Source organism: Notechis scutatus, chromosome 2 (assembly GCF_049901735.1).
Source record: "Notechis scutatus isolate UNSWTSFEM ecotype Mainland chromosome 2, rNotScu1.2, whole genome shotgun sequence".
Taxonomy (NCBI): domain Eukaryota; kingdom Metazoa; phylum Chordata; class Lepidosauria; order Squamata; family Elapidae; genus Notechis; species Notechis scutatus.
In genome coordinates this window covers 233,059,191-233,077,533 of record NC_142010.1, presented here as the reverse complement: position 1 = coordinate 233,077,533, position 18,343 = coordinate 233,059,191, and the positions used below count along the sequence as shown (strand labels likewise).

Here is an 18,343-nt window from a genome sequence, read left to right as displayed (position 1 = left end):
TAATAGAGATGACTGAGAAGCAGCCATTGTTTCTTTCATTATGGGTGGTGAATCTGAAAAACTAGGTGAATATAAAGGAGAAGATTCCCGTGGTGTCAATGAAGATAAATCAGACTTTGGTGAGAGTTTCTCTCCCAAGCTTTGCATTTTGTCTGATGGAAATGTAGAATGTAATGGCATATCACTAGGCTGTGTAACAGCTGATAAGATTTCTTCTTGCAGGGGAGAACTTGCCTGTGAAGGTGTATGGACAGAGGAAGTAGAAGGTGAAGGTGAAGCCTCTATCTGAGAAACTGAAATAATTTCTGAAATATCCTTCTCATGACTAAAACATACTTGTTCCACTGGTGATATTTTATTTGGAAATTCATGTTCCTGCATGTCTAAAGGGCTAAAATCAACTTCAGTGGGACCATTTTCAGATATATGGTGCACACCAGCACCTACTATGGGTTGCTCAGGTGACTGTCTGCTAAAATCCATGGCCAAAGACTGTTCAGGTGAATCTTGTCCAAATTCTACTGACATAGTCAATTGTTCGGGAGATCTATGATCTAATATTGGTGTTCTTGACTTTGCTGTTTTAGGAGAAAAGTCTGGTGGAGAAATAGACATTGGTCTTGGACATTCTTCTTTAGATGGAGACATTTCTGTTTCTTGAAATGTAGTTGGTGTTTGTACAACAGACACAGAAAGAGAATCATCAACTTCGGTAGAGTGAGGAGATCCAACCTCAGCATGTAACGAAGGAGATACATCATCAGTGGTCGGTTCTGGGAATGAACTAGTAGCAACAGATGCTGTGGAAACAGATGCAACTCCTTCAATATGTGAATAAGTATCTTCTGCTACAACTTCATCTACAGGAGTTGCAGATTTATCAGAGACGGTACTTTCAGATATTGACATTTTAGTGTCCTCTTTGAAATAGCCTAAATGACTAATATCCACTTGAGTAGGAGAAACCTCTGCCAGCTTCCTCTCATCCAAAACTAATGCAGATTGAATTTCTGAAGTTTCTAAATCATCCCTTTTCTTTTCTAGAAGACTGTCTGACTTTGGAGTTGTTAGCTCCAAATTGTTTTCATCCTGCTGGAAAATATTTGTCGAAGTAACTTCAGAAACAGAGCTCTTCTGCAACATGGAATCATCTGTTTCACTATTCTTTTCAAAGGCAATTTCAGTTTCTTTGAGAGATTTTATATCAGCACTTAAAAATGTGTCATAAGAAGATTCTGTACCAATAAGTGGTGGACTTCGTAAAGGTGAAAGCACTTTCTCAAAAGGCGACTCAGAATCAGGCACTGGTTCATCCATTGGGCTTATTCTGTGTTTTGCAACATTGTCTTTGGCATAACTAACTTCAACACTGATTGGTACTTCAATTGTCTTTCCAGGAATCTCAGTTGGAAGTTGATTTGACTTTTCATCAGTGGGAGACTGATAATAAGGAGTGTGACCAGCACTTCCAGCAGCTGATTGTGAAGGGGATACCACTTCTAATGTTTTATCATCAGGGCTGGGACACTGCTCTTCCTGGGTTTCATGATGTTTTTCTGGCAGTGTTGAGAGAGATACGGGCTCAGTTGATGTTTTGATCTCATTAGGAGTTAGGGAAAAGTTCACACTACGTTCACTAAGAGGTGTTTTAGCAACTGGTGATAGTGGGGCTGGACTTTCATCTGTAGTTGGGCCAATCTTCTCACCCCAAGTTTCTGAAATTTCTAATTTATTAATAGTTTTGAATTCATTTTCCCGAAGATGATACAGATCCTGGAAGGAAGTTTTGTTAAATTTATCTTCCTCTAACGAGGAAGGTGGTGAAATGGTAGAAGCTGAAACGTTATAGTCTTTGCCTTCAGTTGCATCTGTTTTTGATCCTTCGGATAATCCATTAAAAGCATCAGGAAGAGGAGCAACTTTAGGTCTAGCAAAATCTTGAGAATACAGTGCTGACTCATACTTAGTGATGTTAACATATTCTTGGGAAGGAGATTCACTTTCTTCATTATTAGTTTCATCACTCATTACATCTCGTGGAGTTGACATTCCATCCATTGGAGTTGGTTCACTCGATATTTCAATAATGGACTGGGTATAACCTGAAGTAGCAGTGAATTCCTCCGGCTGGTCTTCTCTGTTTTCTTCATCTGAAACAGTTGCTTCACTTTCTGACCCACCAGGTAGAGTTTCATCATGGATTGAAGAGGCCGGTTCCTTTGCTGGAGATGAAGATTCTGACAATTTAGTTGGAGTAGTTATAGGCAAACCATATTTATCATCTATTTCAGCAGCTTCAGCTGCTTTGTCTACTACAGCCATGACATAATCTTCTTCAGCTTGTATTTTTTCAGTTTCCTCTTCATCTTTGACCTCCTCAGTTTTGTCTTCTTCAATTTCTTCTTCAGTGTCTTCCATTTCTGCCTTTTCAATTGCTGTTTCCTCTAAATTTGCCTCATACTGATCCTCATACTCCATTCTAAATTCTGCTTTTTTATCATACATTAACCCTTTCATTTTTTCATTTTCAGGGGATTCTATCATTTCTTTTTCAATCTCCTCTGTTTCAATGACATCCTTTATGCCTTGCTTTTTGAAACCTGTTGGCACTTCTTCATTGTCCCCTTGTACTTCTGCCTCCTCGGTCTCAGCCTTTTCTTCATAGTCACCTGCCTCAGAAGATTCTTCAAATCCTGCTCCTTCCTCTTCAAATTTTTCACTGTCATCAACCTTGTCCTTTCCCACAGACTCCAGCTCTTCAGGAGTTTGTTCATATTCTCCCTCAGGTTCTACAGCGGTGATATTTTCATCAGGAGAATGAGTTGGGCCTTCTATTTTTTCTTTTTGAACTGTATAATCTTCCTTTTGTTCTATGTCAGATAGCTGGCTTTCATTTTTAACTTTATCTTCCTTTGTTTCTTTCACTACTTCAACTTCTTCCGCTTTTAATTCTTCAAAATCTTTTGTTAAGTCTTCTGGTGAGGACATAAGTGACCTCTCGACTTCAAGTTCTTTCCCACTGGCTGCTAGGCTTACAGCTGCTACTGTTGCAGCCCCAGCTCCCAAAACAGCCACTGCTGCAGCCGATTTTTCAGCCACTTTGAGCTCTTTCTTCACTGGCTTGCTTTTAACTTTTTCTTTGGGTTTCCCAGCAAGTCCGCTTTCTTTTTTGACGGGTTCTTCCTTTTTCTGTGGTTTTGACTTTGCCGTAATCTTCTTTGATTCAGGCAAAGCAGCAGAGGTTTTCTTTATTTCCTTAGGAACCTTCTTGATTTCTCTCTTTTCTTCCTTTTTTACTTCCTTTTTCTCTTCTTTTTTGGATTCTTTTGGAGCAGCTTCTTTCTTTGGCTCTTTTTTAGATTCTTTCTTTATTTCTTTCTTCAAATCATCCTTTTTAGGCTTTTCCTCTTTCCTGGCCTGGGATTTTTCATCCTTCTTAGGCACCTCTTTCTTTAACTTTTCTTTCTCCTCTTGTTTTTCTTCTGGTTTTACTTTCACTTCCTTTTTCACATGCTTCTCCTTTATTACTTTTGGTTTCACATCAGTGGCTTGTTTTTCAACAGTTTCAGATTTCACAATTTGTTGCTCCTTTGCTGTTAGGTCCTTTTCAGTCACAGAAAGCCTACTTTCACTTTTTGCTGGTTTTTCCTTTTTTATGATGGGTTTTTCTACTTTTTGAGCCTTTTCTGGTGGGCTAGATTTCCCAGTGTCAGAGGCCTCCTCTCTTGATTCTTTTCTGACAGTCTTTGTAGACAGCGTTTTAGTGATTGGCTTGAGACTTTCTTTACTGTCTGTTCTCTGCTTCAATTTTGTCTGCTTAACTGCTGGACTTGACAGGTTGCCACTTAAGTCTTTTTGTGTCACTATTGGTTGTTTAAGGAAGTCCAAATGTTTGAGCTTCTCTAGGCCATCTAATATGCTATACTGTGTACTGTTCCCTGGGAAAAGAACTCTGATTATTTTTTCAGCAGGGTTTGCAGGATGCCATACAATCAATGATGAGATTGAAGTTAGGTAGGAAACTGGGATGTCTATTTCTTGACCATTTGGTAATACTAGTTCAGTTTTATCTTTGTTCGTACCTGTCCACTGCTGCATAAAATATTGCATTTCTTTGCTGTTTTTGACTGGGTTAAGCACATACATTTCCAGTTTCCCTACACCCATTTTTTGAAAAAGGATAATGGGTTCAGTGTTGTTTCCTATATTTCTGAAGAGAGGTTCCGGTTTCATGGATAGCTTGTTTAAGTATTGCAATGTAAAACAAGCCTCTTCTACACTTCTTTTTAATTGCAAATTAGGATCAGGGTTTCCTAGGCTTTCAGGAACATTAAGAAATACAACTCCCAAATCAGGTGAAATTAGATTTTTCATCCAGTCGCTATTGGTAGTTGAGCCTTGAGACTGCTCCTCTTCCAATTCTGCTATTTTCCGTTGCAACATGCTGTTAATTCCTGGCAAATTATCATCTCCAATGTGAGTGAGCAAAATTGAATCTACTCTATCCAAATGTCTGATGAGTTTCCAGAAACAAGATTTTCTCTCTGATCCTCCATTGATAAGCATGTTGAACCCATTCACAGCAAACAGTGCTGAATCTCCTCTTCCACCTGGGAAAATGTAACAACAAGGCTTAGAAAGTTTCAAAAAGCCTCCTGATGTTGGCGGCTCCAAAATATCAAATGGTGATGGTACTTCCACTGATTCTGACAAGTACTCTGTGAATTCAGAAAGCCCTTCCATTTCAGGCAAAATAGAAGAAGAATTCAGCTTAATGTTGATGAAATCTTGAAGGTTGTGTCTGTCAAGATTTGAATTCTTCCAGTCCCCTTCCTCAGGACAGAAAAGTGTTAAGCTGGCTTTGTTGGCAGGGTGAGTAGTGCTCAATAATTCTCCAATCTGAAATGGAAAAAAACCAAGCAGAAATATGATATGATTGTACACACTTCATATTTATGCCTCAAAATTAAATGAGATTCAGTAGAAAGTGGATGTGCTTCCTGAGAATTTTGCCTTTGGCCCCCATAATTGATTTCAGTGTTCTAGTACAAATCAAAGTAATTATGCTAGTCTAACGTCTTCTTTTCTCTAATATACACTGTTATCTGCCAGGAAAAAAAAATAGCAATTATATACAGGCTCAGTGCCAAGGCATTTCCATATTAAGAAAAGTTTCTTTTATTTCAAAAGTATTTATATTCCATCATGGTTTTAGCCATGGAAATATCTCAGCTGTGTTTGCTGACTTCCTAGAAAGATTGAGCCAATTTAATTTTATTATTTTAGACTTGAATAGTAACATTATCTACATTCAAAGAGCAAAGTAATTACATCTATGAAGAAGGCAGATATACTAGAATATACAGATGTAAAAGATCTGGTTTAAAAAAGAAAACCTGCTTCTAGGTTTGTCTAGGTTTGTTTAGGAAACAAACTTGGCTTCTGATTTGAATATATATTCATAAAGTATTTGGTTTCTGATTTGAATATATACTCATAATGCAGAGAAGCCTTCATGTGACCTCATTTTTTAATAACTTTCACCTGATACATTGCTTTCTGTTTTTGAGAAAGATGGTTAAAATGGCTATATATTTCAGCAACAGAGAATATTAGAGGGAGGCGGGAAGATTTTCTTGCTAAGCAGGATTCAGGTGAAGCCCTGGGATGGAAACAACATTGGTCAGCCTAGAGTTACCTTTCTGAGACACTGAATGTGGAAATTCACTTTCTTGGGTCTATGAGGCGTCTATCAACGATGTCCAATACTATAAAACATGGCATCTTGCTGGACCATCAACAAAGGTTGTAAGATTGCACCATGCTTTGGTGTCTGGCTCTTGCCTCAAAGGGCAGCTGCAATCTGTAGGGGAGCAGTCTTCAAACCTATGATTACTACAGTGTGAGGTGCTCTGTTTAATATATCTATGAAACTGTTCATTTGGGGTAGGATGTTATCATGCTGATAATATTCATGTATTCACTGTCATTCCTACTTATACCTTGGCTATCATATAAAGCCTTAGCAAGTGTCTGGAGACTGTTAAGTTTAACATTAAATCCCTACAAGAACAAGTTCCTAAACATCAATATATCTGTGAACATCAGTCACCATGATACCTTATATGGGATCATGTGCTCCCCAAAGGAATTGCTTCATGACCTATGGGTTCTTTTGGATCTAAAGCTATCACTTAAACAGTAGGTAGAAGCAATAGGCAGCTGGACCATCAATTGACACACACCCTGTGCCAAGATACTCTGGTGATGGTAACTTGTTCTGTGATCCACATATAGGTGGATTAATTTAATGCATTCCATGTGGGACAGCCTTTGAAAATGCCCCAGAAACTGTAGGTGATCCTGAATAAGGATGCTAGATTACAGGTAGAACAGCCCCGCCACTGCCATGCAACACTGATTTTGAATTTGCTATCAGTATTAACTTCCTAGCCAATTAAAACTGTTCATTAACCCTTCAAAGCCCTATGGCATTATTTTTCAAGGGCTGACTCTGCCCAGCCAATAAGAATATCTCAAAAGACTTTATTGAGATTCATATAATACGCTCCTTCTTGGCGTTCTGCAAGGCAACTAAAACAAATTTATTCCATCAAGCTTTGAATTAAGGTGATTGTTTAGTGACATTAATATTGGAATGTATTGTTACTTACAAATAATCTTTAAGTTACTAGGCAATTGGCATGAGAATTTCTGTTGCTATGCAATGCAGTTGTAAAGCACAATGTCATGTGACTTCATTGCTCAGCCATGGCAATTCTTGCAGTCCCCATTATCATTGTTAAGTGGGGAATCATAGGTCATTAAGCAAGCATCTTCTTGCAACTTCCTGCTGGATTCCAATCACCAAAGTCAGTGGGGAAGCCATCAAGAAGTTGTAAATCCCACGGCAGCTCACAAGCTGACAGGCAGGTAAAGAGAGAGTGCGAGAGAATGTACAAAGAAGTGTGGGTGTCTGGGAAGATACAAAGTGAGTGTGAAACTTGGGGATGGCGTACAAGGGTGCATGAGCGGCCAGAGAGAGTGTACAAGTGGCCAAGGAGGTGAGTGTGCAGGTGGCAGGGAGGCACAGTGAAAGCATGGTGGGGATTGAGTTGGCTGCTGCTGGGTGAAAGAACATATGCAAGTAGTAAGGGAGAAAGGGCTAAGCTCAATGAGGTTGAGGAAGGATGTTCAAGTGGCCAGGAAAGGATGTGTGAATCATTGGAGAGACACCACACAAGCACAGTGCGACTTGGGGATGGTGTGCAAGGTGGTGCAGGTGGCCAGCGAGGAATGGCACAAGCAAAGGAGGACTGGAGGTGGTTCTTCAGACAGGGGAATTTTACTTGAGCAACTTGAGACCTTCCCTGCTGGCTTTCTGATTGACTTCATTTGTGTGAAGTTGCAGGAAAGTTGCAAATCACAATCATGTGATTGTGGGATGCTGTAACCATCATATGTGCAAGCTGATTGCCAAGTGCCCTGATCACGGTCACGTGATCACAGGGAGCCTGGAAAAGCCAGAAGAGCCAGTTTAGAACCAGGGGTGGGATTCAAATTTTCAACAACCGGTTCTGTGGGCATGGCTTAGGTGGTGGGCATGGCTTGGTGGTCATGTGACTGGGTGGACATGGCTTGGTGGTTATGTTATTGGGTGGGCGTGGCCAACTCAATATCACTCACATCGAGGCACGCATCTCCTCGCCTGGCCTCTCATGACTGTGGGGATGTGGCAACAGTCGTGTGAAAAATTGCCATTGTAACTTTGAATGGTCACTCCACACAAGCAAAGTACCAGCAAAGGAGAAAAAAAAAAACTCCAGAGAAGTTTCAGATACAGGAAGTCTAGTCCTGCAAAGAATGTAAAAAGGGTTAACGGAGAGGCAGTTTCTGTCAGCAACACCAGAATGTTTCCTTCTTGCCTTCCTTACAGGATTAGGCTGGTAATTTCTTCTAACAACCGGTTCTCCGAACTGCTTAGAATGTTAACAACCGGTTCTAGCGAATAGGTGTGAACTGGTAGAATCCCACCCCTGTTTAGAACCAGTTGTAACCACCACTAGTTCAGCACTATTATATGTTTGAACAATTGCTCAACAAGTGCTCATTAACTGAGAATTAGCTGCATACTCTGGATTTACAGTATCTATTTGCTTTGTTGCATATCGTCCAAAAACCCTTCAGGTTGGAGATGGATATAAAAACTGTAAACAAATAAATAGAAGTTGACTACCTTTTATTCCTTGTCCTGCAGTCTATACAGTATTTTAAAAATGAATAGCATGATGGACATCTCTATTTCAGATTTTTTTTTTTACTCCTCTTCAAAATCTGCTGTACAATCAAAAGTACAAACAAAACTTCAGCCCCAATGAGTTGCAGAGTAGCAATAATTAAGAGACAAACCTCTTGGTCTGTGAAGATCTCAATGAAATTCTGAAATGAAAAAGATCCTGACTGAAGAATGAGTTCGCCTGTATTTTCAAAGTTCTGCCCAGTTAGTACCAGAAGTTTATGTCGTGCAGCATCTGTTATCATTAAACGCACCTGCAGTAGAAGATACAAATAATCACTTTGAACATCTTTTATACTTCATGCCTTTTAGGGGGAAAATAATATTAATAATCTCAAGGTCATTATAGATTACCCTCAAATCATATTTATAAAAAAAAGGTGGAATGATTGTGTTTCAGTGAAGGAGGAAGATTGTTTTGTTAAAAAAAAGGCCCACATATATTAGAAAATGAAAGGGGAATCCTATTTAAAATCAAAACAGTATTGCTAATCCAATCAAGTTAAAAGAACAGAATAACAAATCCAGTGAAAATTAAGAAGTTTGAGAATTTTGGAAAAATAAGCGTCTATGGTGTTATTCACAATAACCCTAAGCAACCGATTTGGTCTGCACAATATTGGGACTACCAGATTGCAAAGATCTGGATGACCATTAGAGGAAATCAAAAATAGTTTTTGTACTTCTTTGCTATCATCTAGAAAGTCATCCAGGCTTTTCATTGTTAATGCCAAGGAAAGCAACCACATGATTGATTAGCATGATGTGTGACCCCAGAGTTTGCCTTCCCCTGAAATGGAACAACGGTAGATTTTAGGTGCGCATTCAAGGGAAGAGACTTCCATAGATACGTCCTCATGACAAGAAAAATGATCCCAAGATTTATTGATTCCTATATTTAGGGTTTATTTTCGTCTAGGAGCGGATGAAAAAATGAGAGATAAGCATGAAACCAAAAATATAACACAATTAGACCACCATCTTAATATATACTATTACTTTACCGGAATATAATTCACACTAAACTCAGTTGAACTTACTTAACAGTAGATATGCATTCTATTTCATTTCAAGTAATACAGATATAATAGGTAAATAAAAATATAAGTATCTCTGGTCTAATTGCTTTAAGTTATTTTATCCTCATAGCATGTAATTTTGATTGAAGTATATCAGCATATGTATGCTTTTTTAAAATTACTTTACCTCAGTGCTGACTGCTTCATCTGAAGGATTAATCAGCACAACGGTTTCTAAAACTTCACTTCTGTGGTGAAGGATTTTCTGACCTGTAAATATAGAAGGGGAAAAATGAATTTTAAATCCTGCATTTTATGTATTTATGGTTTCCCTATAGACATTTATTCTTCTAAGCAAACTGCTTTTTTGCAGAACATTTAAAATAAAATCTACATGTTAGTATCAAGAAATAATTGCAATCAGGCAACACAGCCTAAAAACCTTTTAAACCTTTTGATTCGGTTTGTTTCATATTACCGGAAATGTGTTTATTTTTCAATGCAACTGCCAGCCATAGCTTTTTCTAACTTTCCTTTTCTTGGCATCATTCTGATGGGTGCTTTTTTGTTTGAGAGAGGGAGTAAAATTAATTAGTAATTTAGACTGGGATTATAAAGGTAAAGCTACTGTTTAAGCACCCAACTGGCAATTAGTCCAACATCTTAGGAAAAAAGTGTGGCACATTTTATTAAAAAATCCTGACAAAAAAGCATGCAAAGAGCGAACTATTTAATTGACAAGTTTTTAAAAAATGATATATTTTTTTCAGTTCAATGTACTTCAGGATACTAATTTGTACTAGTAAAATTATAAAATTGAGCTTTTGGTATTAGTAATGATCAACAATATGTCATTTATGCTTATTCAAATGCCAACTTGTCCTTTTCTCAAAGTAATTTCTATATTGTTTATACAAAGTCACTAGCATCACAATATTTAATTGATTAGCTACATCAATTGATTAAAATATTGATTTTCAATGATACCATCAATTAATCAGGTGGCAGATCTTTTTTTTAATCCACTCAATAGAAATCCTTATTAAAAACTCCAGATGGCAAACTCATTATTAAAAGAGACATCCCAAGAGTAAAAGAGATAAAGCAGAATGTCCAATATGATTAATACAAAGGATATATGTTTTTGCTCCTATACTCCACCAGAATCAATCAGATTGGTGTAGCCTATAAATGCTGTAAAATAAACAGTCTAAAATAAATAATGAATGTTTAAATAGACTATGGACTTAATTCTTTAAAAGCATTTCCTTTCACAAACACCACATATATTCATTCAGAAATAAATCCTACTGAACCTATGGGCTTTATTTCAATCTGGATGGCAGCCATAAGTTATTTGTATTTCTTACTGAAAACTAAGTTCAACTTTGTTAAATAGTTTATAGTTGCACCCATTTTTCTCAATTTCAGTAAAGATATTCAGTATTCCTAGCCTTCAGATTAAGAAAGTTAAATTGGCTTGTGATACACACACACACAGAGAGAGAGAGAGAGACAGAGAGAGAGAGAGAGAGAGACATATATGTGTATCTTTTAGTGTATACAGCATATATAATAAACTAATAGGAAGCAATAAATATATAAATCTTTCTATAAAAATACATGCTAACTAGCCTACATGAGAATATTTGGAGTTAGGGTTTCAATATAACTAGAGGGCATGGTTAAAGAAGGCTATGCTATCTCTAATTATTCGAGTTCTGGGATGGTAAAATGTTATGCAACAATATATTAAGAAGGCTGATCTAGTTCTATATTGATGGTACATGGATCTCCCCCGTTTGGATCATCTGTCTCTGACATCTGTCACCCCATTGATTAAATAAAAACTCCTTTTGAGCTACAAAATCTGGGGTGTAAAAATCCAGTTGATCAGAAGATGGAAGCAAAACAGTTTTGTGCATTTCTTTGTTGACATACAGGTTTTTTCAGCCTGATTCCGGGGTGTCTAGTAGAAAAGATTTCCTTCTGGCATAATATTCTACAGATGCACTACACCTTTGTTAAGGATTTCTGTTGCTCAGTGTGTTCTTATGGCAAGTCAGATGGCCAAGTAATCCTTTACATTGCTATTGGTTTTATCTTCTCTGTGTCTAAATATCATTTGTTTTGTATACAAGACCATTTCTTTTAGATAAAGTTTATTTCTGAAATAATAAAAAATATATTAGTAAATAAAGACACCATAACTTCGACACTATTTCCTCAGTAGCAACTTTAATTTAAATCACCACATCTTTCATCACAGATCTATGGAATGTTCAATAAGTTAGTCAAATCATATCACCATTATAGCACATACTGTAACAATATTTACTTCTCTATTTTAACCAACTGTTGAACGTGAAGGGTCTATGAAATGTCTGCTAGAGGTTCCATGAAGAAAGATAAAGGGAGATATTATCTTAAAAAAATATTCTATTTGATAATTTATGGGAAAGGTAGACATTCAACATTTGAGAAAAATTTCATAAAGCCTTAATTTTCAAAATCACTATGCCTGTGGAATTATAATCCAATACATGCTTATATGAGAATAAATTGCACTATATTCAGGGGAAAATAGTTCTGAAATGCATAGAATTCCACTTAAGTTTCCCTTTTATGGTATTTACTGCAGATATTGCAGCACAGGGCACTTAACATATGTCACATGAGCAATTCTTTCTAATGAACCTTCATTTGAAAAGCAAAGACAAAAATAAAAGAAGAGCAGGCTGGTAGATTTTCTGTACCTTTGAAAATTAGCTTAGAGATATTTCCGAAGCTCAACTTCTTTCTGTCAAATGGAAACTTTACTGTAATGTGTGCAAAATAGAGTCTATAAAAAGCCCTCATTTGAAAATAAGGAACAATTTTGCTTTTAAAGACTCATTTGATTTTTTAAAAAAAAGTTTTTTTTAAAAAAAAAGAAATAGAACAAATTTTAACAGAAATTTCAGTATGGTAATTAGGAACTGAATTCCTGTTTTAACATTTTAATCCAAACAGGAAATTTGCTTTGAGTAGGTTGTTAACAGCAAGCTCTTCAAAAGGCAGGAACCAAAAATATATGTGTTTTTATCACTGAATTGACCACTCCCCAGGGAAGAGAGCATTCTGTCCATGGCCTCTGGACCATATGTTTGGGATTTTAAAATTGATCACACTCTTGGATGGCATCTGCTGGGAGCAGGAAGAGAATGGTGTCTTGATCTTTGCCCTTGACTTTTTCAGCCACCTTCAATATTATCAATCAAGGTATCTTCCAGGACTTGCTCCAAGGGTTGGGGGTGGGTGGCCCTCTGATGTGTTGGGTCTTCTTCATTTGGGGGTGGTTCAAGTTGCAGAGGAAAAGTCCAGCACACAGCCACAATTTGTGGAATGCTACAGGGCTCAGTTCTTTCTCCTCCCCCTCCTATTTAACTATTTATAAGAAGCTGCTGGGTGAAGTCATGCAATGATTTAGGGTGAGGGGATCTGTCTCCTGGCGACACAAATAATTGTTGGTTTTCTCAGCTACTGTGTATTTTTTGTATATGTATTTTTTTCTGTTTTACCAACTCTGTTTTATCAACCCTGTTGTTGAATTAGGCAGTTATAAAAATTTATGAAACTAATTAGAAATAGGACATTAAAAACAATTCAGATTAGAAAATTAAAAAATGAATATTTTCAACAATACATTTAAAGATTCTCTGACAAAATTAACATCAAACAGATTCTAATATGTGTTTCTAGCTATTTGCATTTTGTAATTTGCTTCTCCTACATCTTTTATTTATCAAAATAATGTCCTTAAATCCATTTTGTGATGTAATCTTGAGCATACTGATTTTTTTCAGAAATACAAGTTTTGGAATATGCAATATGTTTAGAAGAATTGCAGGCTACATGCATTTTCCAAAATCCAAAAATTGAACTGAGAAAATATTTAGGATTATGTTTTTTAAAAAAATCTTCCTTCAGGTATTTCACTAGGTAATTTTATTGCAAAACAGAACATAATCCAATTAATTAATACATACAAAATATAAACATTGGTTTGGGAGGGTATTTCAATTATAGCACTTTTCAAGAGTTTGGTTCTTATTTGCTAGTGATGAAAAAACATTTTGAAGTATCTAGTTGGAACATCTGTAGGGAACAAAGAATTGTTGCACTTAAAGAGCAGCTATGTACATGATAAATATATGTAAAACTAAATCAACCAATTATTTATCTGAAACTTTAAAAAAAGTTTGGCTTGATACTTGCTGGTAAATTTTAATAATGGATAGTTTATTCTACCTTAGCTTTTAAGAAGAGACACCAGCTGTCTCGTGAAAATACAATCTACTCAGAATTGTTCTAATTACTGCCTATCTACCCAATTGCTTTGTGGGGTCTTTTGAAAACTCAAATCATTTTGTATGAAAGTCTGTGCTCTATGAAAGTAAACTGTTGTCTTAAATCAAGTTTTGTGCACCTAACGGTGTTGGGTACCAAAATAATTGTATCTGCTCTTATCACTATATATTGATTTGCTGTATCATTTGCCAACTTTATGTGACGTTTAATTTGCTGTCAAACTACTGCCATTAAACAACCACAGACAAACAGCTGACCTTTTGCCCCTATTATTTACCATGGGGATAAATGTTTCTTCAAAACTGTTCTATATATTATACCTTGTCACACTGCTTCTATTTATGTTTTAGTAAAGCTGGAATTTCAAGGTAACTGCTAGAGCCATTCTCTAAAATGGTGACAATTGCGTACATATATAAATTAAAAACTTCTACTTTGCTTTCTTCTATGGTTTGAATTGATACTTTAAAGGCCTTAAATGGTTGCTTAGTGTACAGGTCTGTGTCCATAGTAAAGATTTGATTTAATTTTAATTTGATTTAAACATATGTAATTAAATATCATTAGCTTTAATTTAGTTTAACAACTCTACAGTTATAGACCATTCCACAGAATAACAATCTGATGTGTTCCTTAATGGACTAATACTAGCTTTCTAATTTATCAAATTATAATTCAAAAGTGCCTAGGATGGATTTATCTTCCTTAATACTGATGCACAAATAACATCAAGCAATTGATGTTCATTACATTCACATTATCCCTGCATCAAAACCACACCTGAATCAATAATACTACCTCAAGGGAAATTAGCTTTTCTTTGTGGAAAAAAAAAGAGGCTAGGGCTTGAGAAAAGGCGCCAGTAAACTGTCTTAGCCACATTGTTGACAAGAATATCTACCTTAACTTCTTATAAATATATATAAAATTCAAAGCTGAGGGCAGCAAAAAAAGGAATGGTGCAGCTGTCATTATAAATGCTTTTGTAGTACATGCCAAGCCAAAACTAAGCAAGGTGTCATTTTCTTTTCCATTTTCTCGCAATGCTGTAATTCTCAATGACAGTGTGCTGCACTCAAAGGTGGAGGATTAGCAGGGAATGCCAGCAGTGATATTAAGTGGTAATGATGTATGCCTATAGTAGCATGTTCATTAAATAGTTTGACCCATAGCACTGGGCCAGGACTTTCCACTATCCTCACAGAAAGAGCTGGGAGAACATTTAGAAAAAGGTGGCTGCAGAGATAAATGCTGCTGAATTTTAAATTCTCTTTGGTCCTGTATTCTTTACTTCTGCAACTCTGCTGCTATCACACACACACACAGGTCTGCATCCTGGATAGTGTGTGAGAGTGAGCTGAACAGCCTGAGCCTTAGGCAGCCAAGCAACAACTCTATAGGAACACTTAAGTCTCGTGGGTAATGTAAAGTACTGAATAAATACATCTGCTGCTACCTGAGAGCTGGTCAGCTTTCAGACAATCTGCCGAAGTTGTGAGTTCACTGGTGGAAAAGGGTCAGGATGTTCATTATCAATGGAGTTTCATCTATGGAGGTAGCCTCAACTCACAACCATTCTTTTAGTGACCAAAGTTACAATGGAGCTGAAAAAAGTGATTTACAAATAGTCTTCACAGTTAAGACTGTGCATCCTCATGGTTATGTGATTGCAGTTCAGGCACTTGGCAACCTGCGTGGATTTCCAATGGTTGAACATCCTGGGTCATGTGATTGTCATTTGCCATCTTCTCAGCTGATTCCAACAAGCAAAGTCAATGACGTAACTCAGATTTGTTTAATGACAATAACAAAAAAAAAATCCATATATTCAGTCACAGTCACATGATGAATTACTTAATGACAATAACACTTAGTGATGAAAGATCTGGTCCCAACTATGGTTCTGAGACCTCGATTCATCTTCAATTTTGCTTAATTCCAGTATTATGTTTCCATTTTCTCTACACATTCCACCATTTTATTTCTGTTTGTTTTCTTCCATCTTCTTAAAGAGGAAACAATCAGATGCCTTAGTACTACTTTGTGGATTGCTTCTTATATAGTTTTGTCTCTCAGTAGATATTAAGTGGAAATATTTTACTTTTGCTACATAACATGTGTATCAAAACAGCATAATCAACATTTTCTTTTTCAGATGATCTACCATAGTCTATCTACAAAGCTGTTTTTTAAATGTTGATTAAGTTACTACTTACAGATAAAGTTTAAATTAAATAAACAGATTTTTTGCTAGAATGCTACTTTCCTTTCTCTTCTGTTTCAACAAAAATAGGTAATCAATATATTCAAATCATGGGAATCATTTCAACAATTATCAGATTTAACCATAAAGAAATATTTCAACATGCTGTACTAAGAATTCAAATCATATTTATTTATTTCATTAACTCTGCATTTTACCATACAGATAGAAAACCCCTGGATTTTCTGTTCCATGTTATTGTTTTATTACTGTCCCCATCCTGATGCTTGGAGCAAAAGGCTCATAGGAGAAAATTTATGAAGGCTTATTAGAGTATATGCTTTTTACTGTAAGTTTCCTACTTGGCTATCTCATATTAAGACACTAGCTTTATGCAATATAAACAATATATCATAAAGTCCAAAAGATTGTCTGGCATTTTAATATCTTTTGAAAGGTTTCCTGTAACAGATTTATAGACTCTAATACAGTAATTTTCTGAGATGTTTAGGGGACACTAAGGAGTAATCATTTGCATGTTGTGATACTTGTTTTCAACCAAACTATCTCAAGAAGCAATTTAACATATTAAAATAAGGTTATAAATTAATCCTGACTCCTTTTTCTATTTTAGCTGTTCCTACTACAATACATTTTTTAAACATTATTTTCAAGCCATTCTGGTTAAATTATATTTTTCTGTGCAATATTTTGCATATTCTAAAAAAGCTAAATATATTTTTCATAACATTTAAATCATTTAGGAAATCCTAATTCTTTCAATTCTCCATCCGAAATTTATTTAAAGACAACTAATACTTCCTGGCATCAATGATCTTCCATAAAGTTAATAAGTTTAAACTTATTTCACTGCCTAATTGATGTGTACTGCTTGAAACAACCCTAAGTTATCTCCTACCATGCTTTATATTTTAGAAGTCTGCATATTAAGCTTGTTTGAAAAAATTCTCTTTGAAAAAGATGTAATAGGGCTACATTTTAATTAATGAGCATATGCTGGTTGGCCCTGAATATGTAAGATGGTTCAAGAAATCGTCAGAAACAGCTCACAAATACCAGGAATTCAAAGGAAGAGCCTTAGTCACTGTCCTGAATAATAGGAAATACTGTTGGGAGAAATGTAGTGGTCTCCTAGCTTGGAACAGCAAGAATATAATGGGAATAGTATCAAAAGTACATACCATTTGGTTCAGTCATAATAGAATCTCTGTGTTAAAAGACTTTTGAAGCAATACCAGCCAATAACAGAACCAATTCAGTAGAATAAACGGCCACTGTTATCCAAGGCAATGTCACAATACTAAAGAAAGAATTATTTATTCTCCAGACAAACATTTTCAACGTAGCGTCTTCCATATATTTTAGGGATACAACTGTTTACAGTCAGTATAGCTAATTTTAGTCCCAACACATATGGAGAACTGCTCTAAATCAGTATTTTTAAAACGCATCAATTTTAAGATGTATGGACTTCAACCCCCAGAATTCTCCAGCTTGATGAATTAGCATTTCATTATCCATAACAACTAAGCAGAGAATTTTAGATTCAGAAAGCTTTCTCTAGCACAGTGTTTCTCAGCCTCAGCTACTTTAAATTAATTCTGGAGCATGCTGGTTGAGGAATCATTAAATTAATTCTAGAACTGATAATTAATTCTTTCCATTCTAACTAAATTAGAGCAGACTTCCATGGTGGGATTACATTGGGGGGCATTCTTTTAAAATGGTTGCATTCTGTCCAGAAGAATGTACTGTGAAGACTATTTGATAACTTGAATGTTGATCTACAGGTATAGGGTTCGTATCTTGACTCCCATGAAACACTGAAGTAAGTTATGTGCAATTTTGGAAATGGCTATTATCAGAATGTCCATGCCACTCAGCTCTCATGTTCATTTACATCCAATTCTAAGGAAGTAATGCAGTCTATATTTAATAATGGGCTGTGTAAAATTAAATACAAACAAGGCAAAGGTGATGAACAAAAGTGGATTCAGGAAAGTGGATTTAGCCTGAAATTCAGCCCATTTGGCATGAGCGGTGCTCTCTTTATCAAAATCGTGATGATCACAATGAGATGCACCTTGTTCAAAAGGATTTTACCATTAGGATTATTTTAGCATTTTATTTCTGATTTTAATTTCTATGTTAAAAAAATTATATCCTGACTTATTAATTTTGTTAGCTGTCACAAATGAAGAAGGGTGAATATGTAACAAATAAATAGTTTGATAATGAAATGAAAAGTTTATTCCCCAACAAAGATGATGCTGTGAAATATAACCAGCTTTCTTTGCCTGATAATGTTTTGAAGTATGCCTGTTAAACTGGAAAAGGAGAGGAGGAAGATAAGAAAAATTGAACAGTAAGTCACATCTAATGCCTTCATTCCTCCTTCTGTTACTGTCTCTCTTCCATTTCAATTCCAATTAGAGCAATTATAAAAAATAAAGA

The 18,343-nt window shown here is 36.0% G+C and overlaps 1 protein-coding gene across 1 annotated transcript in view; it reads right to left on the bottom strand.

The window, feature by feature from the left end:
• MAP1B (microtubule associated protein 1B) overlaps window positions 1–18,343 on the bottom strand; it is a 52,594-nt gene that overhangs the window by 7,155 nt on the left and 27,096 nt on the right. Inside the window, exons 3-5 of the mRNA XM_026670646.2 lie at window positions 9,503–9,585; window positions 8,410–8,550; window positions 1–4,899 (exon numbers count right to left, since the gene is read on the bottom strand). The exon at window positions 1–4,899 is cut by the window's left edge and continues 1,270 nt beyond it. Coding sequence (XP_026526431.2) covers window positions 1–4,899; window positions 8,410–8,550; window positions 9,503–9,585 — 5,123 coding nt within the window. The remainder of the gene's footprint in view (window positions 4,900–8,409; window positions 8,551–9,502; window positions 9,586–18,343) is intronic.